Consider the following 26,238-nt stretch of genomic DNA (forward strand, 5'->3'; position numbering starts at 1 on the left):
CTGGAAGGGTTAAATCCTCCCCCCCCCCCGCGAGTCCCGAGTCGCCCTTCTCCTCTCAAGCCGGTTCCGAGACGTGTAATAAAACACGAAGCGAATTTATGGGCTGTTTCAAGCACTTCAGTGCTGTGTTTTTAAATTCATATATGCGCGTGTAAGAACTATGAGCTGTGAATAATTTGAAATGCTATAGGAAAATGATGCGTTTTAGATCAAACGTAACCGTTTGCTTCCATAATTGTCTCGGATGAAAATAAAGAGAAAGATGCATCTCGAACAGAGACAAAGCTGAAAACCTAATGACAGCCATAAACTGCTAGACAGCCATAAATTAACGTCTTCATCAAACGCTGAAGGGATCAGCGCTTATCTAAATCAACAATTATTTCTTCCGAGAAGTTGCAGAACAGATTGCCCCTCTAATACTAGTTTGAAATCCCTCTAATTGAGGATTAGGGGCAAACAATCGCCTTACCGGAGTAAACCCCCTCTCTCCACCGGCTGAAGCCCTCCAAACTCACCTAACCCCCGGCAGGGCTCACTCCCGGGGGTGGGGGTCCTGTCCCCTCACCCCCTTCCTCGGGGCTTTGGGTTTGCTCCTAGGAGGAGCCCCCCGGCTTCCCACCTGCAGCGATGCTCAGCCGAGGTTCCCCTCGCCGCCGACTTGGGAAAGCGCCGCCGGGGAGATGTCTTTCCTCCTCGGGAGGCGGCTGGAAGAGACGGCGAGGAGCCAGACGAGTCATTGGCTCGCAAGGCGAGGAAAAGGCTTGCTGCCTGCGGGAGGTTGGCGACTTTGGAGGAGAGGGGTGGCTGCTGCAGGAGTTCGCCGGCAAAAGTCATAGCAGGGAGTTCACTTTCTGCCGTTAGCAGCCGCCGTAGCCAGACCCTAGACTTGTGTTCAACTTTGCTGTGCTCAGAGGTGCTGTTTTTTTGGGGGGGAAAATACAAACCAGCACATACATCCGCGTCGAAATCAGTTTAACTGAACATCCTGCAAGGCTCCGAGCAGGAACAGCTGAAGCTTAGACTTCTTTTGACTCTTTATTTTGGTGTAAATAGTTTTGGAGACAAGAGTATTTCTGCAATTACAAATGAGGTATTCAGGCAACCTCATACTTGAGATCCCAGGGAAGCCTGCTGCATAGCAAGGGTTACACAGACACAGTGATGCTTTATACGAGGGTAAAGATCCCACTACATTTTAATTCTTTGCTTTCAAATGAAATGGGTATTTTAGATATTTTTTACATGCTTCTTTGCATGCAGCAACAATTTCTTCATACTCATTAGCATTTATAAACACAGAATTTAACTTAAAGATCACCATACTTTCACAGGTGTAGTTTGAAATGGTGTTTTTATAATTAGATCAGTTTTCTGATATGCTGTGTCTATCAGCACGCGACTGGCCATGACACACAGGCACGTTTAGGTAATGGGCAAGAATATAGTTCACTTTCTATGGTCTGACAGTTAAAATAACTTTATTCATATGCATTAAGCATATGTCTTGCATAAACTGATGTCTCAATTTTAAAATATAATGCAATATAAGTAATATCAAAAAGTATTAAGTGTCAGAACAAAGATTGAATAAAAAACAATATTTGAAGCTATTGTTACTCCTCCACAAAGCTCCCTTTCAGACCATGAAGGAAAGCTCACTCTGAAGGATGTCCTTCAAGAAACCTCAAACAATGCCACTTTTTCTTTACAAATGTAAGTAACTTTTAAAATAATATGGAGTTAATGCAATCACAAAGTTATAAGCACATTTATCAAATACAGAAAAATGCTGCAGGTCTATCTTCTCTACAATGTTTCTTCAACAATCCTCACAGACATTCCTGACTAACATTTCTGCATGAAGGACCGAAGAAAAGTGATCTCTTTAGGATACAAGCTTCATATTAAACAGCTACTGGCAGAATTCGGTAGCTACAGTGATGCTTAGAAAAGCTAAGTTGTACTTCGCTCATGCAGTGCTGGGTTTTGAAGCAATTTTCCATCATTTCCCCTTTTAAAATGAATGATCTAAATTTACACAAGGTAGTACATCTGGTGCTACCCAGAGGTTTGCGAAAGGAAAAACCTAGGAACTGTATTTGGGTACCAATCTTTATACTGGGAATGCAAATCTTTATATTAATTCTGAATAATGTCTAAGAATGTCAGAAGTACCACCTTTCTTCCTCACCTGGTAATAACTGGCTTCATGAGGGTAAAGCAGACTTGATCATTTCCTAAATTCCAAGGAGTTGCTCCATGCGAGTGCTGAAGCTTTTTTTTTTTTTCCCTAAAAAAAATGTATTTTTTTCTCAAGATCAAGCAACAGAAAAATGCTGTATGCTGACTGAATCATTTAAGAAGGAAACCAATAGTTGTGAATCTGTGAGAAAAGTGTAAATGTAAGGTGGAAAAAATTACCACAGACAGTCATTCAATACTAAAATAGATATATTCATTTTTATTGTATCCTTGAAATACAAAATTCACTTAAGGTGTTAGATTACTAAAATAATGAAGTTTCAATTTTCGCGCTCAGAAATTCACAATATTCACCTTATTCGATCTGAGAGCCTTAATGATGGATATTAACTATTAAAGTAGAACCTAACCATTGTTCATCTATATACAAAATGTCAGTTTGCACAATTAAGAGCAATTCACAATCTTTTGAATGTCAGAAAGTTCAATAATGATGAAATAAAAGATCATTTATAATTCTACAAGTGAAATTCACAGACCAGCAATTACTCATAAAAATAGCAATGCCAAAACCAGTCACATGCAACGGGCTTAAAACCGTAAACTGAAGAACAACTCTTAAATGGTTTCATATTAGTACATTAGGACATATTGACAGAGATGTGGAAGTCAAATTTGTGAACAGGTACACATGGACCAGTGTGGCCTTTGGGGAAATATAGCAGTTTAGTAAGTTTATGACAGGTTACAGCAGTATTCAGTGGCAACATGAAAATGGAGAACAAACTGTAAATTAAAATGATAATAGTAAAAAAAAATAATCACATTTTAGTATTCACATTAGCTCATGATAAATTCACTTTTCTTCTCACACACTACACAGGGCCACGCTGACTTAGAAAACCCATTTTATATCAGAAAAAAAAAAATATATCTTTTCTTAACAGCAGAAGATAGTATCAGTATAGCCATAGGAGGTGTCAGCTTACAGTAGAGGCCAGTACAGACCAGTTCTATGACTTTTAAAACTGAGCAGTAGGCACACCATTTCACTCCAGGATGAACAGAGGGAAGCCAGGGCCCCCAGTAGCCCTCCCGACTGGTCCTCTGCCTGTGGGGTTACCTGGGGAAGGCGAGCAGGTGCTGCTGGGGCTGTTGGGCAGCCCCCTTCTGCAGTAGAAAGGAGGGACAAGGCAACAAAAGGTCCCACCACCTCCCTCCACTCCACCAAACACTTGCCAACAGCACTATGGTGCCCAAGTGACCAACACTAAGAGCTCCTGGGTCTGCAGCAAAGGACATGATCAAAAACCATTTTGCTCCTCATGTCATGAAGAAAACGTGCAAAGTTGGCCCTCTACCACAGGCAGAATGTTGCGGCCAGCTTGGCTCCAGCTGCAGCCTTGAGGCATGCTGCAGGCTCACCCATGGGCTTTCACTCCCTGCTCTGTGGAGACCAGGTTGTTCTTGGTCAGACCAGCTGCTGACTCTCACTAAGTCACCTGCTTAGTCGCAGAGTATTTGGGAGAGGACCAACCAGGCCTAACGTTACTCTTTCCTGCTCTAACACTCATGACTTTTGAAGAGGGTGTGAAGCTTACCTCAACTGCAGATGGAGTACACAAATGTATGTAGGCCTTAAAGATGCAGAAGTCACCTACCATAGGTCTACCAGGGACACAGTTCCAGGGCAAGCTGGGCAGGCTTTGCTTTGTCTTAAGGTTGATCCTTTTGGTTCCTGAGCTAAAAGAGCAACTGACCTTACCTCAGCAAAATGGATGCCTCCTGTGTGGTGCGAGGTGTGGTCTCCAACCCCCATGCAAAGCCTTTGAGCACCTTCATGGAGCCTTCCTTTGGCTCCTGGAAAAGGCTCCTTTTTATTTTTTATTTTTTTGAAGAAGGAAGTAAGGCCTACAGATTTAATTTTCTAGTTTGGAGACAATCTAGATCTTCTTTTAATTTCATAACTGATACTGTACAAACTGATCAGCAATTAATCTGAAATTACTAATGATTTGCATGTACTTTTGGCACAGTGCTATTATGTCCTACTAAATTATGCAGCAGCCTGTGATATTCTCATTCAAAATCCTAAAAATAGAACACAATTATAAAAAAAAAATCTTATGTTTAAAACAAATACCTACTGTTATTTTCGCACTTGCTTCAGGTTTGTTTCAAAGTTGGATGCCAAAGAAAGATTTATCATAACTGTGGCATGAGACATTTTACAGCTTACACTTAAGCAATAATGTAATATAGTCAACAGTATAATGATATCAGCATTTCCTTTCTCAATAAAACAGGCTCTAATGTCCAAACTGGATTGTGAGCTATGGCTGAGTACAGAATAGCTCCTACCAAGTAAGTACAGCAGTAAGTAACTTGAGTACAGGAATCTCTCCATAAAATCAAATTTTATTCTGTGGCACAAAGTAATAATCAGGTTTTGCTGTTGATTAAATGTTGAAGCAAAGTTAAGGCATTTAATCAACTGCAAAGCCCAGTTAATATAAGTGTACTCTAACACTGTAGATGCTATTGATATTATATGTGAAGAGAAAATGTTCATCCAATATATCTCACAAAAACACAATTTTCTCCTCAGAGGATTTGGAATGTGGCTGTGCCAGTTTTTGAAAGACTTTCTCCTAATGCTTATTTAGGGTATGTGCTTTACATGAGTAACTAAACAGTCTCCTACACAAATAACAATAAATAATTCTAAACCTTAGTATGTATGTAGCAGTTTCCATCCATAGGCTATCAAGTGCTTAGGAGACAAGTAAAATTTCTGATTTTGGAAGACATGGAAGATTGAGGAACAGTAGATTGTAGCTCAGTATTCCCAAAATGAGCTAGTGGCTCTGATGCTCCACTGGGAAAAGACAAGAGACAAGTCAAGCTGAAGTTTTCAGAGCAATGTGTCTTTTGCACAAAGTAGAGTGTCAGGTGCTTTTTTTTTCAGCATCATACCTCTGACAGCACCAGAGCAGGACACTCCAAAAACACAGAAATGCAGACAATGAAATAATGGAAAAAAAAAAAAAAAAAAAAAAAAAAAGAAAAGATCTTTTTAGTGAGTTGCTTAGCACTGAGAAATTTCTATAATGCTGCTGGGTACTCCAATTCCAGATGAGACAGCAGTTCATTCATCATCTGTAGGGCAAATTCGAATTCATGTCCAGACAGGGGTCACACCTCTGTGGTTGGTTAGCTATTTAGAGAAATGCAAATCCTGGCACAGAACAGATTAAGGGTTGGCTGCCCAAAATAACCTCTTGCAGTGATTACTCATCTTTCTTCCACTCTAAGTTCTATGAATGATGACGGGACACTTGAGCGTATCAGGGGAAGTCTTTTTCATGTATAACGTTATTTGTCAGCTGGCAGTGTGGGCAGAACTTATGCTGGCACATCGCAAACTGAGATTTTTTTGGGGAACACAAAGCAAGGCCCACAGACATGGCTATTCTCCCATCACAATTACGATCTCGTCAAACTGAGACAGCCATGAGAATCCTCCTCCATCTCCAAAGTGGTGGCTAGGAAGAGAGACAGGGTCTACAAATCTTAGATCCTGTGCACCACGCACCAGGAATCATGTCACCCAGTGAAGCTCATATGCAGCCAACCTCTGTGGCTGTCTGACGTCTTCACTTGCTCAAGTTTTGGGCCCAAAGAGCCTGTTTTCCATCTTGTAGAGAAGCAGTTCTGTTTCCAAACAGGGGTCGCACTACTCTACCTGTGCATTTCTCAGGCACATTAAAACACTATTAAAAAGTAGTTCTAGATACCATTCTTCTCCTTGAAGTCCTCTCACTATTTTGCCTTTCTGGAGCAACTAATAAACACAAGAAATGGTGAAAATAAACACAGACACATGCCACTAGTAAAACAGTAAGACAAACAGAAGATAATTTTTGAGATGATAGAATCATTTCAAACAGGCTCATATATTTTCTACCTGAAGAGTATACTGTTTTTGTTTGTTTGTTTGTTTGCTTTTGGCTCAAAGGCAAAATAGATAATGTAGGCTTGATCCAAGGCCTACTAAAATCAACAGAACCTCTACTCTGACATTAATCATCTGCAGAAAAAATCATAGACTTTAATTTCTTTGTATTGCACAAAAACAGAGCGTTCACCCTTGCTTCGTACCACTCATACCACTCACGTTCATACCACTCAAGTCAGAGATGTGTTTCCTATAAGGCATTCTTGCGAATTCTTTCCCCCTACCCCCCATCCAACTCATATAGCTTTCATTACATCTCCCAAGTAAGGACTAAGACACTCAGGATCACAAAGGGAACAGAGTAAATAAAAAGAACAAATAGAACAATTATCTCTAAACAACCTTTCACCTTCTAGAATTAACTTCCCCGTTTGTTGCTACTGTTCTACAAGCAGACGTAGTGATGCCTCCAGATGGTGGGTACATGGGACCTCCCCATCTAACAAGGGGGAACCTCATGACACAGCTATGGAACCTCATGACACAGCCTTTTGGTTCTAACAGCATGCTTGCAGTGTATCTGGATTGTCAGGTTTCCGAAGAGTCTGAGGAATTCCCAATGTATGTCTGTTGAGCCCATTTCCCAAATAATGGCCTGGATTCAGCTTGACGTCATCCTCCCTCTAAAACCTACTTGACTTATGTCCAAGAGTATAGGGGTCCTTCTCATAGGGACTATTTACCCAGCCAAATGCTTGTCATCTCACCTCACTACTCACAACTTGGGCAGGGTTGCTTGTTCCCATGTCCGACATTTACCTCTAGCCTAAGGGCTTTGCTCCTCAGAAAAAAAAGTAATGAGGAGGTGAAAGCAGATAGGGTAAAAGCAAACATTCCCAAGAATACAAAGTTGAGTGAGGAAACAGAGCAAACACTGAGATTAGTAGAAGACATATAGGCAGCCGCTCACTTTTTTAGGGACCTTAGCTTGTAACGAAAGTCAATATCAACGTCTGGCAGAAGGATACCAAGGCCCATACGACTGTTATCAAGTCTGACAGCTTTGCTTTCCACTAGTTCTACATCGAAATGAGCCAAAAGTAAGAAAAGAAACATCTTCATCTCATTCATTGCAAGGAACCTCCCTGGACACATGCTGATCCCAGAGCCAAAAGGCATTAGGAAATACTTCAGTTTTCTTCCTGCCTTGAAGAACGTGGTTTTCTTCTTGCCATTCTCTATGTAACGATCAAACTTATACTCCTGAAAATAAAAGAGAAAGAGAGTGAGATATCTAATGAAACAGTTACATGAGGTGCTTTGTTTGCATGTCAGTGGTACTTCTTAAACTTAGAAACCAGGATCAAGAGGAAGACAAGGAGTAGACAGCTTCTCCTTTTTAGTTGGTTGCCTCAAGTTTCATTAGCTCACGTTACCGCCCCTGTAAAGAATACTGATGAAATCCACTTATTTAGCTGCGTTACATCAAGTTCCTTCAACTTCCATGTCTCATCCACTGAGTGGCTGGCCTGTATTGATTGTAATTAGATTTTGACCGCTTTGTAGCAGAGACAATGAACCTTAGTGGAAGGACAATTTTCTTGTAAAGCATCATATGTGCTTGGTGTGGTACATACATCACGAATGAGGATAATCTGCCGAATTGTGCAAATGCCTATGAATAAATCAATGCATTGCACTGATCTTGTTCTTGCAAGATCAGAGCAAAATCCATCCTTCTTTTGCACCCAGTGGTGCAGATTATTCGAAAAGCAGACCTGATACTTTGCAGTCAATTTTCCCTTCAGCTGGAGATGGTTGCTGCTTAATTTGCCACATCTGACCTTCACATGGTTTGCTCCAGAAGCTGTGTGCAAAGCAGGACAACTGCCAATGATTGGCCATTGTAACGAGTGTACTTTCAGGTAAGGCTTGAGGCTGGGCTTGTAACTTACATTCCATAAACTGAACATCTTTCCGACTACTTCCCAGCAGCAGGATCACTGCTTAAAGATAATTCATGTTTTTGAATGAAGGAGATCTGGCATCCTCACTCAGTCAACGGCAAATTAACCACTTACAAAATCCTCCTGCATGCTTTGAATAAAAATGACAGACACTTCTTGCTTATGGTCACTCATTAGCATTTGTCCTGCTTTGCATACATCTGCTATAGCAGCAGCCATTTGGAGCTGGCTGGGAACAAGTCAGTCAGACAGAAACCACCTCAACTGATTAAAAAAAAAACACAACACCACACCACAAAACAACATAATGATAAAACGCACTGATACTGATCTATCCATTAGGTTAAAGGCTCTGGAAACCACGCACTGTATGTCTGGTTGTTGAGAAAAACAGTGGCAGGGGACATGGGGTATGAGAAAGGGGAGAAGGAGAATGTGCACTGGAGGGGATATAACTTGGGGTGCTGAAGACCTGTTTCTCTACATGGCAAGAATGTTAAAAGCCATTATGTGTTTTTTTTTTTTTTTTTTTTTTTCACTGAGAAATAATTATTTTCAGTCTCATTGAATACCCCAACCAAAAGGAAGTGTTTTGAAGAACAGTAAAAAATGAAAGACCAGAATACCCTCCTCTTCCTTAAAATAGATTCACTTCCTGAAATGTAAAACCTGTTGATCAAAAAAAGCACTGCCAAATATGAACTGTGACAGCTTAAAAAGCAAAACAAAAGAAAACAAAACAAAAAACCACTAAACCAAATCACTTCATTGGAATATATCTACAAGGTGAACTCCTTGCGTCTGGAGATGTGAGGAACTATGGTGTTGCATACATATATACATACTGGAACAAACCAAATGCCAAGAGCCATCTGAAAGCTGTAGTTCATTTTACCAAAATAAAATAAATAAATAAATAATTGCTGTCTAAGGAATTGGAAAGATCAGAAAACACATGTGAGACAGCAAACTCATGCTTGTGTTGTTGAATCCCCTAGGTTCCGATAGATTTTTTGAGCCAGCAAGCTAGCTTTTAAGGGAAGACTTATTTTTGACAGTGCAGGAGCTTTCAGCCATGCATGAGGCTTGCTTGGATGGGAGAGGCTGGATCATGGTGAGGAAAGGGTGAAGAAACTGGAGATGAAGTTTTGTGTGGATGGCCTGTTCAGAGTATTATGAAAACTGAGGAATCTCCTGTGACTGGTGTAAGTCTCTCTCTGTCACATCTTGTATTTAGCTTTGTTTGGGAAGCCACCATCCATGTTGAGTTTCCTGCAGGATTTCCTCATATTTCATTCTATGGGATTTGCAGAGTTCAATTACTGAGCTCTGTAACTTAGCTGTGTTATGATTCAGAGGTTCACTTACCCACTTCATAAAAATTGACTCATTTATTTAGGCTCTAAGTGAAGAAGGAGGTCAACAATACATGCTCACACTTATACAATATGGTGCCAAAGCAGAAGATAGCTTGAACTTAAATTTATGTATCCAGGAGAAAAGCATTGCTACAAAATTATCTCGTCAAGCTGCCTGTTTTCCCAGGAAAGTTTTCCCTAAATACATGACAAGCTCAAGACTGCACCTTTCAAAAAATTCATTCTCCATCTCTATCTGATCTTCAGTAGTTATTGTTGAAAGCACACTGCATATTTTAAGAACCAAACAGAACAGTGATTTCCCCACTTTTCGAGAGGGCCCATGTGCTGAAATCAATGTACTGCAAAGTGTGGATTGCTCATTCACTATCAAAAAGATGAAATATATGAACTAAAGCTGTACTGTGAAAGCTGAGCAGAGCTGATACCAAGCAGATATATTCAAGCAATAGAAATATGGTAATGTATTCTGACAATTATTGAATAAGGGAGGGGCTCAGCTACCGCTCTGATGCTTTGGTCTAGGACCTAAACAAACAGATGGACTTTTGACAAATCAATAATGTTCTCCAAAATAAAGTGTTAAGAATAAAATGAGAAAAAAGCTTATTCGCTGGTTGTGGCTTATACGGATAAAAATATTAATTAACTATTTGCCAGTATATGATTTTTTTAAAACACTGATTTTCTCAGCAGCCTTTGTCTTTATTTTTGGGTGGGTACAGACTGCTGGGCTCTACTGGATGTCACTTCCATTTTCGTGGCCTTTGTGTTTATACCTGTAACTATACCCTACTTCTGCTAACTCCAACACACTCCACACCTCCTCTCACTGCCTCTGGCGGAGCTCCTGCACAGCGAAAAGCTGTCCTGCACAAACAAGGCACCTGAACATCACCCTTCTTCTGCAACCCCACATGCACATCTTTATCCTCAAGTTCCCAAAAGGAAGAGCTTCAAGGAGCACTGTCTCCAACATGGGGTTTCTACAAACATTTAAAGACATCCTATGTCTCCCAAAGCTGAACTGCGGTCTGAAACGCATCTTTAGCTCAAATATCAAGGCTGGAAATGAGCATGACAGGGAGAGAGATGTTTGCCTAGGAAAAGGAGGATGAGGAATGGTTCAGGTGTAACTCCTACCTCTCTGGATAAGGAGGCATTTAATGGCCTCAGCGGATATACAGCTTCACCTCCTATGTGGTACCCTGGATAACAACCTGGTGGAATAACCTACTGGAGACTAGGACTATTCAATTTGCATGCAGGTGGTGAACTTCTGAAGCCGTATTAAGGCTGAGGCAGGGTGGATTAATTTCGAGTCTTTGATATTCATTAACTCGAGCGTCAGAGAAAAATACAAGGAGATGACACAATTACCCTCGGAGCTTCATTGTGGAGCAACAGCTTTGCAGTTTCAAGTTCACAACACTATACTAATTGATCAAGAAGGGGTGAATCCCTATGAAGAGAGGTGAAAAAGCATAAGGCTCAAGTAAGACTGCTATTATAGGGCTTCAGAGAGTCAATGATGCTTTGGGGGCACTTAGCTAAATGGCCCACATTATTTGCTATTTAAACCACCTTCTATTATTCAGCCCTCCTTGGGTATCAAATGATCCACTGCCAAACAAAACCCACATTTAGCCTAAAGTTTATGGTAGTCAATGTGCAATTGTCAATTCCTTTGAAAGCAGTAGCAGTCAGTCTCATCACCATATTTCTCTCTTCAGGCCATGAATCCTTTGACCTATAGGGCCCTTGAAAATACATCTGAAAGTCGGAAGATTTGTTCCACAAGAAGGAACAGCAGGAAAAAAAAAAAAAAGAAAAAGAAAAAGAAAAAACCTATCACAAAAGGCCAGGCTGCTGCAATGTGCCTGAAGTAGGAAGAGTAACACCAGCGGAGTGTTTACCTTAGGATCTTCATAGACCTCGGGGTCCATGTGCAAAATCTGAGGGTAAAGGGCTATCCAGTCGCCTTTCCTCAGACTGACTTCCTGATCCCCTTCAAGCTTGAGGACAAAATCCTCCTGGCTGATGCGAATGTTCATGGAAGACGAGCACATCCGTAAACTCTCGTTTAAGGCGCTTTCTGCGATTAAACAAAAACAGAGGGGGGGAAGCGTCAGAAATATGGGAGATGACTGCAAGTTATACATGGCTGCAGCTGCTGCATCTCGACAGGTTTAGTAGGGCAGGCTGAAGGAAAAAAAAAAGGAAAAAGAAAAAAAAAACAAACAACAAACCACAAAGAAAACAAAACATAAACCAGACACCACGAGGAGGTACTAAACAGTCCCGCAGGGCGGGGGGCCGCTGCTCTGAGCACTGCGATGTGATTCTCGCTGATAGTTCTGGGAAATCGTGTCGGCTGGAGGCAGCCCTGGATTTTGGGTGGAAAGTCATTATTCAGGCATCACGTTGAAAACAACGCAATCAGAAAACATGAATGCTTTATGCATTTACATATATTTCGGAGGTTGCAAGTAAATACCAGTGAAAGCATCCACGGAGCTATTCGGCTTGCCTTTCAAAAGCTGGTGGATGTAGCGTCAGGGCTACACGTTAGAAAAAACATTTCACTTGTTAATTCCGCAGTCAGGCTGAGGATTTTTAAATTTATTTTGTTTTCAATGAGCTACATTGCCAAACGATAATGTCTATTATGGTCCAAGTGAATGAAAACAATTCATTATTTGCCTGGTAGATTTAAGAGAGAAAGACACTTTTAATTGCAAAGAGAAAACAAAATGTAGTCCTTTCAGTACTAGGGGAAGCATGATTTTTTCTCCACCATCACGTCCTGGAAGGCTCCAGAAGCTGAATGTCCTTGCTTTCCCAGTGGCCTTCACCTTTTGCTCCTAGCACGACAGATTTTATGGCTAATTTCCGGCAATTTATCCTGGCAGTTTGAGGAGGAATTCCTTTGGGAATAATATGCATAATTTGCATAAATCATTCTGATAGCATGTATATCAGCATGTAGCTCCTGTCTAGGGCTGCATCTCTCACTTTGTAATCAAAACTGACTATTTTTCCACCAGCGTGTATGGGTGCTGTTATATGTGGCCTGATTCCTTCTAATCGCCAGTGTTAGCAGCCTAAAATCGGGTTTCAGTGTTAACAGCCTAAAATCGGGTTTCATTTTCATATAATAATCCATTTGTGCCTGTATGTAAGTTTTGTGATACCAAATAAGCCTGCTCTAAGTGTTCACCGAAGCACTGTAACTGCTGCACCCAAAAGGTTGGTTTATTAGAGACAGTAGCTACCCAGTGTAGATGCATCTGAAAAAAATAATAACAACCGCTCTTTCACAAAAAATTAAATCTGGTGCAGCATGCATAGCAAATAAAGTGGCCCTGGATGCTTTCTTGCAGGAGGTTTTTCCTTAAGCATGCATTTGTCTAAAGAAATGAGGCTGCGGTCAGCTCTGTGTGGCCAGCGCCGTGATTCAATGTGACGTACAGTGAGTCTGTGCATATTCTTTTGGACTGCCTTCGTTACTATAATCAGGCAGAGTCAAATCGGCTTGTTGGTGACGAAGCCAGAGAAGAACCCCGGTTCCAGAATATGGCCTCTACTGCGGATAGCCACAAGGCACCTGACACGATAGATTTCAACTGGCAGCGCTCTGGCAACAAAACTTTGCGCGGTACAAAGGGAGGGTCCAGCCTCTGCTCCCAGACTGCCCCCAGCCTCCAAAAAAACAAAGCCCCTAACTCTGGCTTGGGAATGGTGGCGATGTACATGCAGCACCGTTCACCCAAGAAATCAAATCGGGTGGGGGCTGGGGAGAGCAAGAAAGGAGAAATAATTAGTAAAACACCGCTGCACAGTAGCGGGTGTGCGTTTAGCTGGACGAGTGACGCGGTCACATCCTATCGGGGGCCATCCTCCCGGGGAGCGCGGCAGTCGGTGCCCGCTGCCGGATCGCAGCTGACAATTGGGCAGCGTATCTTATGCAGAAGTTAATCACAATAATGGAGCACAAAGTGTGGCTTAGCGGTCAGATCGTAAATGACAAATCTGCTTTACCTTCCAGTACCAGCTATGTGTGGAAGGCAAGCTTGGCTCTAGCTCTGAGCGATCATGCCGATAATCATTAGATGACAAAAGTAATGAGTCACATTATGATCAACAAAGGAGGATGGAGCTTATACGGGTTTGCAGGCTAACATTAAAAAAATAGACAGTCAGCCTTCCCCAAATGCCCAGGCTATACGTTGGGAGGAATGACAACTGCACAATAACGCCGCAGCCTTTGCTTGCAGTTGTCATAGTTCAGCAGACACCAGCCATTGCTGCTGACAGACCAGCTGGGTAGCTTGGGAGGCCTTCCATTCTGCACCATGAGGTACAGTAAATTATCCAGCACGGTAGAGCAACATCTGTTTCTGTGCTTGTGCCGAACAAACAAGGCAATTTAAAGCATACCAAGGGATAACCAAGCAGCAAATGAACATGACCCTCATTTTTTCCCCCTTCTTACACACACGAGATGCTAAACTTCGCTGTACAAGCGCCACATAAAGAAGCCAGGCTGTTGTTTGATAAGGTGTTGTCAGAGAGATTTTACATATTTTCTAGAGAGAGAGAGAGAGAGAAATATCTCATAGTATTGTTATTCTTAGAATCCTCCCACTTCTCTCTTCATTTCTCTTATACTAAAGCTAGCACTCAGCCTCCAATTCATTCTAGATTTTTTTTAAAAAAACTGTTTCAATATACTTATAAATATTCAGTCTTTAAACCCTAATTTGCTATACTTAGTTCACATGCCTTCAAGCATTTGTCTTCCAATTTCCACTGAATAAATGCGTACTAATGAGAAATAGAGCAAGCTGCTGAGGCAAAGCTGGGTGACTTGAGCCTGGCCTGCCACCAGCTTGTGATAGGCAGGCAAATTGAGTTAAAATGAAAAGTCTTGTCAGCTGAAATACAACATGGTAGCCAAACAGCAAGCTGTCAATCATCCAGCCAAAACAAGGGACTGCAGGTAATAAAAGGTCATTGTGAATCATAAGTGCATTTGGCTTTCATAAGCAAGTTAATTTTAATTAAACATGATCTCGATCTGTAAATGTTTTATAAAACTTATTGTGCATAATGGATTGTTAATTTTGCACTAGCAGATAGCAGGTAATAGGGTACCATCATTATTAGAGTGTATTGTAGGAAAATAGCTATCGGTATGCAAATATTTGGAGGGGTCACTTACATGCACCGAGGTGTGCCAACAGAAATGACAATTGGAAACAAGTACATTTGCAACTTAGGAAGAACTACATGGTACTTCCCAGCCCATTCCAGGAAAATATATTCATGTATCTCAATCCAACCAGCAATTTTAACACTTAACGCTTGCGTTACGATTACATACTCTGCATTATCTGTTTTTGGATTCAGAACCCTTTCGTATAGACGAAACAAATTTTCAAGCTGTGCTCTTTTTGCAGGAAATATCTGGGATTCAGCAATGACCTGGGGCAAGAATACTTCACCAGATAAATGAATGGACTAATATTAAACAAACGAACTGACTAAACATGCCTAGCATTACACATGCACCAAGTGTATTTCTGCGCTACCCTTTGCATTTCCAGTATAACCATAAAAGCTGACAGATCGTTCTCATGTATCGTTTACCGTATTAGAGCTCCATTGTGACTCATAATGACTAATAATGTATGTTACTCTGTAAGCGCACACAAGTATGCGTGTTTTGGTTGCTGGAAAAGTCTTAACTAGACAATACAAAGTGTGCTGCCCCAGAAATGCCATAAGAAAAAATAACCAGGGCCACAATTTGTGACAAGAGCTGGTTTTGCTGTGAGTTGAAAGCCTCTTTTTTTTTTTTTTAAATCACATACCTGTATTTTGAATTTAGAAGTAAATCAGGACATGTCATTCCCTAGACCCAAGGAATATGGCCAGAACAACATTGCCTCTGCGACAGGCTTTTTAGCAATTCCTGCTTGCTCTCCATAGCATGATGAATCCAAAAAAAGGCTCTTGTTACAGCAGGCCAAAAAGAGGACGGGGAATCAGAGCATTTAAAACAGGAGAAGGAGATGACAAGGTGATAAATACACAAGAATCCCACCTGGCTGCCTTACTCGGGAGCAGGGACAGGAATTCCTGTCTTTCTGTGCTCTGTGTTGGTATGGGGGAGAAGGAGGAAGGAAGAAAAGCTCCGTCTCAGATGCCGTGGTCAGAAAGCTGTAAGTGCAAAGGCAGGGCTGGCCCACAGAGTGCTTTCCCCACACAGCTGCCAGAGCAGACAGGGAATTTTTGGTGCACAAGCCATGAAAATTTGGACCTTTGTCCTTCCTATACATTTACTAAGAAAACATCTCTTTCCGTTCTCCACTGAAGCATGAATTTAATTCTCTTATAGTACATTTTTTTTCTTTCTATATTATTATTTTATGGGACAGTATCCAGCCCTTTATGACTTAAGTGCCAGAAGAATTGAAATCCAGCTTCTGTTCATACCACATTACTTTTAACGCGATTATAAAATTTAACAAAAGTGTTACAAGACTACTACAAAGTAGGATGTGGCACTTTCCTCTCAACATGTAAATCAAATGTTACCAAGGTGCTTGACAATTTGTAGGAGCCGTGGGGGGATGACACAGTTGATGTTGTAAAGTGTTCACTCCATTTTGCACCAGCTGGTTTTAGTGAGGTACATGCTTTATTTTCCTTATTCTTGCACTTCTGGGGTGCTTGTATTTTTCCCTTGCCATTCCCATCTCTGTCTCCAAATAGAAAATAAATTCTCTCTTGATCTTGATGCTTGGCAACTTTCCTTTTCTATTATTTGTTGGTGGATGCTAACTCTGATGTGAAGCAATTTACTTGTGTTCTTTAAAGTATATAAATTGCTTAGAATGTCATGTTATCTTGACATCAAAAGCCTGCTCCATCACTTGGAGATAAATCTGCACCAAAACAGCTGTGCCTCCAGATGAAACCGACTTACTAGACCCATGGTATATATGGTTAACACTAATGCTTTAATACAGAGTAGCTGAATCAAACTCAATTTTATATTTGTGCTGTGAGAGACAACTCAAATTGGGCCACAGGTTCTTGAAGCATGCCATACAAGATGGTCCTGGAGAATGGCAGCCCTCACTTAGATGCACCCCAGGAACAGTGACTCTGCTTTGACACAGCTTCCTTTTAGAGCAGACCATCAGGTCAGGCCACCAGCTATCAAACCCCAGAGACATGAGCTCAGCTTTAACAGGGGATTGGAATCAATATCTAAAGTGAAAGTAATATCGATCCTTTATGCTTTTTTTACAGCTGGTGTCTATCCTGATACTACTATCTACAGAGATTTTCAGATGCTTCAAGGCTAGGTTCCTCCTTGCTCTATGTACCTATGAATGTTTCCCTCTCTCCTCCCTTGGGCTAATTTCAGCAATAATCTTGAAGTGCCTGTGCACTTGCTGTGCTTGTGCACTGGCAAGTGAAATGAAGCCATCAGCTGATGCCCTGAAGGCCCATCCAGCTCCAGAATACAACTTCTAATGGTGGCCTCCCTCTGAACCAGTGGTCTTGAACTGGAAGACCTGTATCTCCCTTACAACGCTCTGTTTTGAATCAAGGTACTTCTTTCAATATTGGAAACGCCATTTCTCATCTGTAAAGCTCTTCTGTTTAGTTCGGAGGCACAGCTATGCTGAAGCCTGCTTCAGAAGTCTTTTTGTTGTGTTAAAAAGAGAAAAAGAAAGAAACCGCTTGTGAAAAAAATTACATTTGCAGTTTAAATACATTATCCTACTTTAATTTCAGAAAAGGGTCTTTCTTGGCAGTACCATACCAAAGTATTTGAAATGCATTAACACTTCGGCAGATGCTCAGAATCAAACAACTTAATAGGCATCAACTTTTTTCAAATAATTGCAAAGCTTCGATTTAGCCTTTTGCATACCTTGCATAGTTAATTACCTAGGCTTTAATGTTTACATGCAATGAGAGTATCTACAGCTATAAACTACATAATTTATAATTGATGTAAATGGGTGTTATTATGTCAATTAGGCAGCTGTGTCCTCCACCTTCTCAGTAAACAGAAATGAGTGATAAACCGAGTTTGCAGGGAGAGACCCTCTTCCCTTTCTAACAGATAAAAATAAATTACCCAGGTAGACCAGGTTGTCCAATTGTTCTCTGGTGAGGTGGATGTTATACGTGGGCCCTCTCTTCTGACCTGTTGACTGCAGCAAATGGTCAATCTCGTCACGCACCGCTGCAAGAGCTTCTGGGTGCCGCAGCAGATAATACATGGCCCAGAATGTAGCTGGAATCGTGTTTCCCACAGAGGCCCACAGGAAGGCAAAATGATGTGCTGGGAGAAAATAAGTGAAAAGGAAGATTAATAGCGTTTATTACACTGATTAGATTTGCAGTGTGCTAATTAAAAGATGTTAGGACACAGACCCAGCCAAGGATCAGTGAATGCTAATGAGGACCAATAGGCTTCTGAAGTCTAATTTTCTGCTTAATGAGAATAGTTTGAAATGTAATGTCGGGGGGGTGGGGGGAATAAGGGGAGTAAATGCAGCTCAGTTATAATCTTTCTCATTATCACCATTAAGTATCTTGTTTTACCACCTCAGCACAAAAAAAAAAAAAAAATCAATTATCATAGAGGGTTGTTTCAGAGTAAAACATTTTATCATTAGCCAATTAGAAAGAACATAAAAAAATTTCAAGGTCGCCATTTTGCCTTTTTATTTCAAAGGTCTATAGTAAATTATTTTATTTTAGACAAGCAATCATTCATAAGTTTCCTACCTGCTTTGTCATAATCTCCAAGCAGCTCATATTTCTCAAATATATCTTGTCTGGCTTGGACCACTTTTGACCCTCCCAGCCATTTTGTCATGTTCTGAAGTAAAAAATGATGTATAAGCTCCTTTCGAACCTTCTTGGTAGCTCCTAGCAACTCAATTGGTATGTTTGCAGCTAAATAGGGAAAGCTGGCATCAAACTTGATAAATTTGTCTCTGATTTCACTAATAACTTTGTGGCCATCTGCAGCAGGAACTCTTCCATATAGTGTTACAAAACTGGCTTCAAACATTACAGAGCAGCAGAATTTGTACATTTTTTCTGTTTCCCAATCTGTTGCTTGCGAGCATTTCCATTCAAATATATCCTGGAGATTTTTCATCATGTGGTCAGAAATTATGTCCAAAGGCTTGCCTTGTAGATACTGGTAGATTCTGTGCAGGTTTTCCTTGAGATCGGGGAATTTTGCTTTTGACAATGCTGGGTAGTCAAAAGTCTTGGAAGCCATCTTATTAGCAAATTCATGGAACTCAAGTTGCTTGCTATTTCGGATGACGTAAACATATTGAAATGGGTCCATGATAAAGGTAATATATCTGCCTGAATACAAGAGAAAAAAAAATAGAGACACATGGGGTTTTATAATCTTGTGACACTTTCAGAAGTAGTAAATGAAAATAAGCACTGCCAATGTCTGGAAGAAGAGCACAAAGAAAATTCCCAAACCAAAATCCTATGAAGAGATCTGCAAAGCAAAAAAAGGAAGATAAATTGTATTTTGCTTCAGAAAAGAAAGAATACTGACTTTTTTTTTTTTTTTTTGTCAAGATGAAGATTTCACTCTCACAGCACTTCTAAAATCAGCATGAAGCCTTCAATGTAGACTGATGTACTGGTTTTGGCAACAGTAGGGTGTGACCTGTAACTGTGGCACTCTGGAATAAGTAATTTACTACACTGTTATAATTCATGAAATACAAGGAATCATAGCAACATTTTAAAAATGATTTTTTTTTTTTTTTTAATAGCAGAAAGGGAGAAACACATTTCACCTGAATGGAGGAAGTGGATGAGGGGGGCTGGAGTAGAAAATGTGTTACCTAGGCAGCTTTTCTTCAAGGAGATGACACCAAGACTCAAAATCTGCTGGTTGCAGTTTTAATTGCACACTGCCAAACCCCAATATTTAAAGCCCCACCTGTTTTTTTTTTTTTTTAATCATTATTATTTTTTATTTTCCTCTGAAGTTTTATCTAACTTTCTGTTAAGAATTTGTTTAGTACCAGTAAAATGACCACAACAGGATCTGATTTTGAAGCCCTAGCTTACAATGAAGGAGGCTCTCATTCTTAAAATTTTGGGGCAGAAACTGTCCTGGCATTATAAGACATTGTATCAGAGTGCACAGACAACTTTCCATCTTCCTGAGGTACTAAGGAGAGACCACAGCTGGACCTCCAGTTGTACTAAGGTACAGAATTGTAGCTTTTGACATCTTTTTGAAGTTGTCTATGCCAGAAAAAAAAAATTGGAAAATTTCCCCCAAGCATAAAGTCAACTAATACAGAAGAATATTTTGGTGAACTGTCATGAATCAAAATGGTAATACTCCCAAAGCCCAATTAAATCTTAACTCTTTATGGATGATTCCCTTGTTAAGTCTAAATTTAGAGCTCCTGATTCTTAGCTTGTAGGACAGGTGCATTAGGGAAAAAAGTACCCATTAAAATGTACACATTCTCTGTGAAATAGAGATAAACCTCCTAGCCATAAACCCATAAAATATCAAAGCTTACCACACTTATAGTCTAATTCTGTCTCACTAAAGGGACAAATCTCCTTTGATTTTAATGGGAACACTACATGCTTAACTGAGGACCAAATTTGGCTCTGTGACAGATGTCCTGAGATAAAGTAGTCACTACCACTAAAAATGTCAACAAGTATCCATGGTTACCATATAGTGATATTTGAATTATCATAGTTATTCCGCATCCTGACTTGTATATACACACACGGCTCTGTGGTAAAGACGGGTGTGTTCTGGACTTTCTTTGCATGTAATTTTCATCCTGTTTACGTCCACTGCAATCCCAGTGAAAACAGCGAGGAAAGACAAGGATAAATTGAGAATTTGACCCTCATTTTTGTCAACAGTGTGAGGGTTTTTGAGGCACTTGTAGAGTTTACCGGCTTGACAAAAGGATCTTAAATTCCCAGTCCTCTTCCCTGATCATTTCTTCCTTCCCAAACTGCACAGGAATTTTTAGCCCCAACCTCTGCGGGATCTCCCCATGTCTTTGTTCAGCTTTAGAGCTGCTCTCTTTGCACTCCTCTTGCCCCAGCTTTCACGCACTTGCATGCTCTTATTGAGGCCACCATCTTTGTGATCAAAGCTCGGAGAGAATGCCCATTGGAGTGATTTTTAATAAATAAACTTGGAGTGTTATTAACCCTAAAGATGAAAGCTGGCTTCCTAACTTTGCATTTACAGGGTAAACAATTTAAGTTAAGATTTTTAATTAATATTAATTTAAACCATCTGTCCACCATCTGCTTATTTCTGATGCAAAATATGAGTTTCTTTGTGATCTTTAATCAGACACTTAGCAAACGCACATCAATTCTTATCATTTTTAAGTAAGAAAAGATTTTCAGCAAATGGGTTTTCAGACAAACAAACTATTTTAGCAGTAATTTTAAATCAAAACTCTCTCAACAGTAGCACACTTTGGATGAGAAAATCTCTAACAAACAGAACATCACGGATCCTGATTTTTATTATTCTCATCAGGTTCCTGGTAGAAAAAAAAGTAAGTATGTACCAAAATACTCATTTTGTAGAATTCAGTTCAGGCTCCAGACCATTCCCCTGCAAGTCAACAATATGTATAAACACATGAAAAAAAATACTTTTGTTACTGTATTTATTAAATGTCTCTAGCCAGGAAAGTGGAACCCCTGAATAACAAAGGCAGCTTGTCTATGTACCTCAGAGAGGATCTAATTTTAGATCTCTTCATTAGAAAATGATTAAAATCTAAAGACTAAAATCTGCAGTTAGAAAGTTATTGCTGTAAGATTGGTTACGGAAGCCTTAGCAATTACAATCATTCTTGCACACGGTTGCAGCCGCACAGGTTACCACAGTGCCTGCCTTCCATCCAGCAACACTCAGAATTAGAAAGTCATGCCCTAACATCTCCCTTACCCTAAGCACCCTTCAAGATCTGAAGAGCAAACATCCAAACCCTAACAAATGTTCTGACCTCAAGGTATGACTCTAAAGTTTTGAGTGTCAATATTGCAATTCATTTTTCTTTTCAAATCATTTCATTGTCGCTGTTGAAGTCTCTTCCCACTTATTGTCCCTGGTGGTGTTTGATACCAACAAATGGAAACCTTTCCTCAAGTTTCCACTTACTATACAGTATTTTAAAATGCATTCCCTCTCACACCTCCCATGCCTTTCCATTGCAGCTAATGCCAAGAATTACCTCTTGTAGTAGTCTTTTCTAAAACGGTACCAAAATATTGATTCTTGTGAGTTTCCATCAGAGTACTGGCAAAAGTAAATGTCAGATCAACCAAAAGTGGAGGAATGCCACATGCTTTCCAAATCACGAAGCTTTAACTATTTGATGTATTTATACAGAAACCACTGAAAGCACAATGCCTTTCCTTGTTAGAATGCAAAAAAATACCTTTAACACACACACATAAAAACAAAACAAAACAAAAAACCCAGGTCATACAGAAATGTCACACCCCAAATCTCAGTAGTTTGGCTTTTTTATTTAGTACAATAGAAACAAGTCAAAATAATAAATGTATACTTGTTTCTCTAAAAAGCCCTCTGAGCTTTTTTTTTTTTTAATATGGATTCAGAGAATTTATATTCCTTGTCCAATCCTTCAGTTTGCATTACAACCGTGCTGCAAATAGCTTGGTTATCTCCTTGTAGTTTACACAGTCTCCTAGAAAAATAAGATTGATGTGGAAAATATGAAAATTGTCAACTTTGGTAAATCTGAGCACAGAAGCCAGTATTTGTATGATAGTTAAAAAATTACTCTAATAATGCATTCTGGAGCTTTTTAATGCTAATGATGAAAGACAAGCATTTCATATGACATATAATGATGGATGTTATTTCAGTAATGCTTGCAGCATACTTCAGCTTTGTAAGGGGTTCATGGAAATTACCTTTTGCCTAAGACAGAAAAATGTGGTATTTTACTGTAGGTGTGTCATGATTTAAAAGAAAAGAATGACTTATTAGCAGAATTATAAAAGGCCAAATGTGCTTAGCAAAAACACCGGAAGACAGATTACTTTATCAAAATCTGAATTAGTCTCATTGACAGTGTTGCAATGCTCAGTATCATTCCTAATAATGTATCATCAAACGGAGACAAAGTTTAATCCCAAGAAACTGCGAGAAAACTGCTTCAAGTTCTTTATGTTCTTACCTAGCTGTCTGCCTACCCGGCTGATCCTTAGCAAGCAGAAAGCTTGGGCTGGGACATACTGTCATCTAAAAAAAACCACTCAGTATCTCTCTCTTTCTCTCTTCCCTTCCTTCTTCTTTTCTTTTCTCTCTCTCTCTTTCTTTTTTGAAGACTATCGCATTTACGTAATCGTCCTCTTATTAGGAAGATTCTGCTGAACTGCTGACAATGATGTACAGTAGTGCTTCGCCGGTATGACGTTTGGGGAAAACGATTCTGCTGCACCACCACACAAAACCAATTAGAGAACTATTTTCTGCGACAGGTCAGGAATTTACATTGTTTCTCATAGAAAGATGTGCTTTTTAATTTCTTTATTAAGATGACATCCATGTCCCTTGCGACTTTTAGGGATGACAATCATTCGCTCATCACATAGGAAAGTACAATCAGCGAAATCGCATTACCGGTACGGGGCAATGACAGAAACTCCAAGCATCATTCCACATTTTCCAAATGAACTAGTTTGAGAACCAATAATTAGAACAATACATATTGATAGGATTTGTTGACAGAACCTGTAGTCACTCACCAGGGGGCTAAAGTAATGATAGTACATACACAGCCGGCTACGTTATGTTTGCTGAACATACAAACATCATCTTTGTCAAATCACTGAGACACACAGAAAGCCTGCATGTCTCAGAATCAGGACAGGACATGAGCTACCAACTAGCTTCATCTTCTTTTTCAAGTTGTGGTTGACAAGCTGTTTCTCAGTGAAAACTTGATGGTCAGTATGTTTACACTGAAAAAAGAGAACTTGAGGTAGTATCTCCAATACAACAAATTCACAAAACCAAAGATTTCCTTGTATAAGGCTGAAACAATATCCATAACTCAGTCTATTTACCTGTATATATGAAAGCTTTTGCAAAATACCTAAAAATAGGGAGATGAGTTGAAATGGAATTCTGCTTATTATGCAAACAGAAATTCATTAAACTAAATTACACTCACAAATTGCTTAAAGACACAAATCTCTAAATACAGTCTTATATAAAACAATAAAAAGGGGAAAGAGAAATAACTATTTGGTTAAACAAATTAAGGATTCTGAAGTATGATTGTATCTGCTTTCATGAATGCACTATGGTAAGTCTTTGAATTATTATTAATTTTACTCAAAAGAAGCCATTATTGTACTCACTTATTATCATGTGAGTATACATTAACAATAAAAAAAGACTATTTCAAATAAAATTAGAGTTGAAGATGTGTTAAACTCACTTCAAGATGAAACACACCAATTTCCAAAGGAATAATAATAAAAAAAGAATGAATAATAGTAAAAAATGCATTTAACAGCAGTAAAATGCTCTTCCAAAGGACAATAGAATATATTCGGTAACAGGAAGAAAAAAAATGTTAATTAAACATTCTGCTTGTAATTTAATTAATAGACTTTTGAAGAAAATAAATATTTGTATTGCAAAACATTGTTTATATGGAAAAATAAAGCTAGAATCACTGCCACAAAATTAACAAGCAAACTTTACATTTTACATTTTTTTGAAACTCTCTAAAAATACAGGAATAGCTAAAAATGAGGTAGACTTAACTGTAAAGTAATAATTGATGCAACTATAAAATTCATCATTTGAACAAGGATATCAGCATGTAGAGGGACAAAAGATCCATAACTTCTACCTACTAATAGGAGTTTGCCTTTTTCTGAACAAAGGAAAATACTTGATCTTAAAATGATTTTAGTAAAATGTGTATATATATATATATATATATATATATATATGTAAATTTATATATTTGGGTTTCATTCAAGATTCCAGTTTCATTCTGTGCTTTTCTGGTACATTTCAGTGTATATGTGAAGTCACTCAAATGTTTGTATTTGAGCTAGCGTAGTAAAACAGCTATAAATACAGAAAGCAGCAAGGTTATATCATACTTTATTATATTGTTATTTTCAGCAAGCATGATCAGAGTAAGAGACTGGCAACAGGAAGTTTCTGTGTTCCAGTCCTGATTGTATCACTGAGTCAATGTGTCATTCATTCCCTTGTGTTCCTGTCAACCAGTTGTAAAATGTGTGAGAACATATTCTGCACTTTTTTTCTTAAGTGTTTTCTAAATTTAATCTGATATTTTTCTGTGCAGTGTCAAGATGATGTTAGTTCTCCTTTCCTTAGGAAAAAAAAAAAAAACACACAAAAAACAATACACGTTAATATGTGTTGGGAAAATCTATGTTCAGACATTACTTGTCTAAAAATTCTGTCGATATGCATATATACCTATAGCTGTATATAAATACACATAAGCATAACTAAATATTGTGGATACTTTTTATGTATATAAAACATTTGAATTTAATGTATTGTATCCTATGGTATGCTGAAATGTTTTTGGTTAAGATTCTAAATTAAACATCTGAATTAATATTTAACATCACTGATGGAAAGATCAAGAGAAGTACAAAAATACTGCTCACCAGCAATATGTACAGTGAAAATATCTCCAAGTTTCTTTTGCTGATCCAGTAAGAATTTGTAAGCATCTTTTCTAAAAATCAAAGCTTTCCCAAGGTAAGGAATCCAGCCATTTATTAGTGGGGGCTCTCCAGTCTTCCTGTTAAAAACATAAAAAAAAATCAGGAATTAGCTTTGGCATGAGAGCAACTCATCTTTATATCTATTTATATATTACACTTAGACCTACCATCTACGCATATAATTCTTACAATGTATAATATGTTGTACAGAAAGTTCTTCAGATATGACGGCAGGTTAAATCTAATCACACCTCTGAGCACAGAAGGCTCTGTGTGGTGATTATGAAAAATAAGAGGGAGAAATTGAGATGCATTTAACTACAGGTCGTCCAGTTATTACCATAAAGTTATGAACACAGAAAAATTACATTCCGCAGAAAATCTCACAGCGAAGAGTCCTCTCGTTTTCAATATTTTGCATGTCAAAGGAAGATGTATCAGAAGGCAATTATGACAGATTTAGGTAAATAGGACGCTGACATACCACACTAAACGATTAGCTTTACAGATAAGGTTTTAAGAATTTCCATTTACCAGCACACAAAAAAAGCTACCATTCTAATTAAATACCTTTAACATAAAGAATAATAATAGTGGCCAAACATTAACCGTAATAAATCTTAGACTTTGTATGTTTATAGTCTGCTAAGCCAGAAATATGTATGAACAGTTTAAGATGAAATTCTAGATAATTATATTTGTAATCCAGCCTGAAAAAGCAGCCATGGTGTGTTAGTTATGTTTGTGGAATAGTATAATATACCTTTCAAAATTCTAGCGAGTTATATTTTTCTTTACAAAGGAAAAAAGGTCCTATTCCTGTCCTTTTCACGCTGTCCTATTCCTAACTGCAAGTAAACGTCTTTCCTTCGTGCTGGTCTTTAGTTGC

The 26,238-nt window shown here is 39.1% G+C and overlaps 1 protein-coding gene across 1 annotated transcript in view; it reads right to left on the reverse strand.

Moving 5' to 3' along the window:
- Positions 1 to 2,436: 2,436 nt before the first annotated feature.
- CYP7B1 (cytochrome P450 family 7 subfamily B member 1) overlaps positions 2,437 to 26,238 on the reverse strand; it is a 123,326-nt gene continuing 99,524 nt past the window's right edge. The window contains exons 2-6 of the mRNA XM_068671981.1: positions 25,290 to 25,426; positions 18,330 to 18,926; positions 17,674 to 17,880; positions 11,426 to 11,604; positions 2,437 to 7,426 (exon numbers count right to left, since the gene is read on the reverse strand). Coding sequence (XP_068528082.1) covers positions 7,130 to 7,426; positions 11,426 to 11,604; positions 17,674 to 17,880; positions 18,330 to 18,926; positions 25,290 to 25,426 — 1,417 coding nt within the window. The 3' untranslated portion in view covers positions 2,437 to 7,129. The remainder of the gene's footprint in view (positions 7,427 to 11,425; positions 11,605 to 17,673; positions 17,881 to 18,329; positions 18,927 to 25,289; positions 25,427 to 26,238) is intronic.

Source organism: Anas acuta, chromosome 2, assembly GCF_963932015.1.
Source record: "Anas acuta chromosome 2, bAnaAcu1.1, whole genome shotgun sequence".
NCBI lineage: Eukaryota > Metazoa > Chordata > Aves > Anseriformes > Anatidae > Anas > Anas acuta.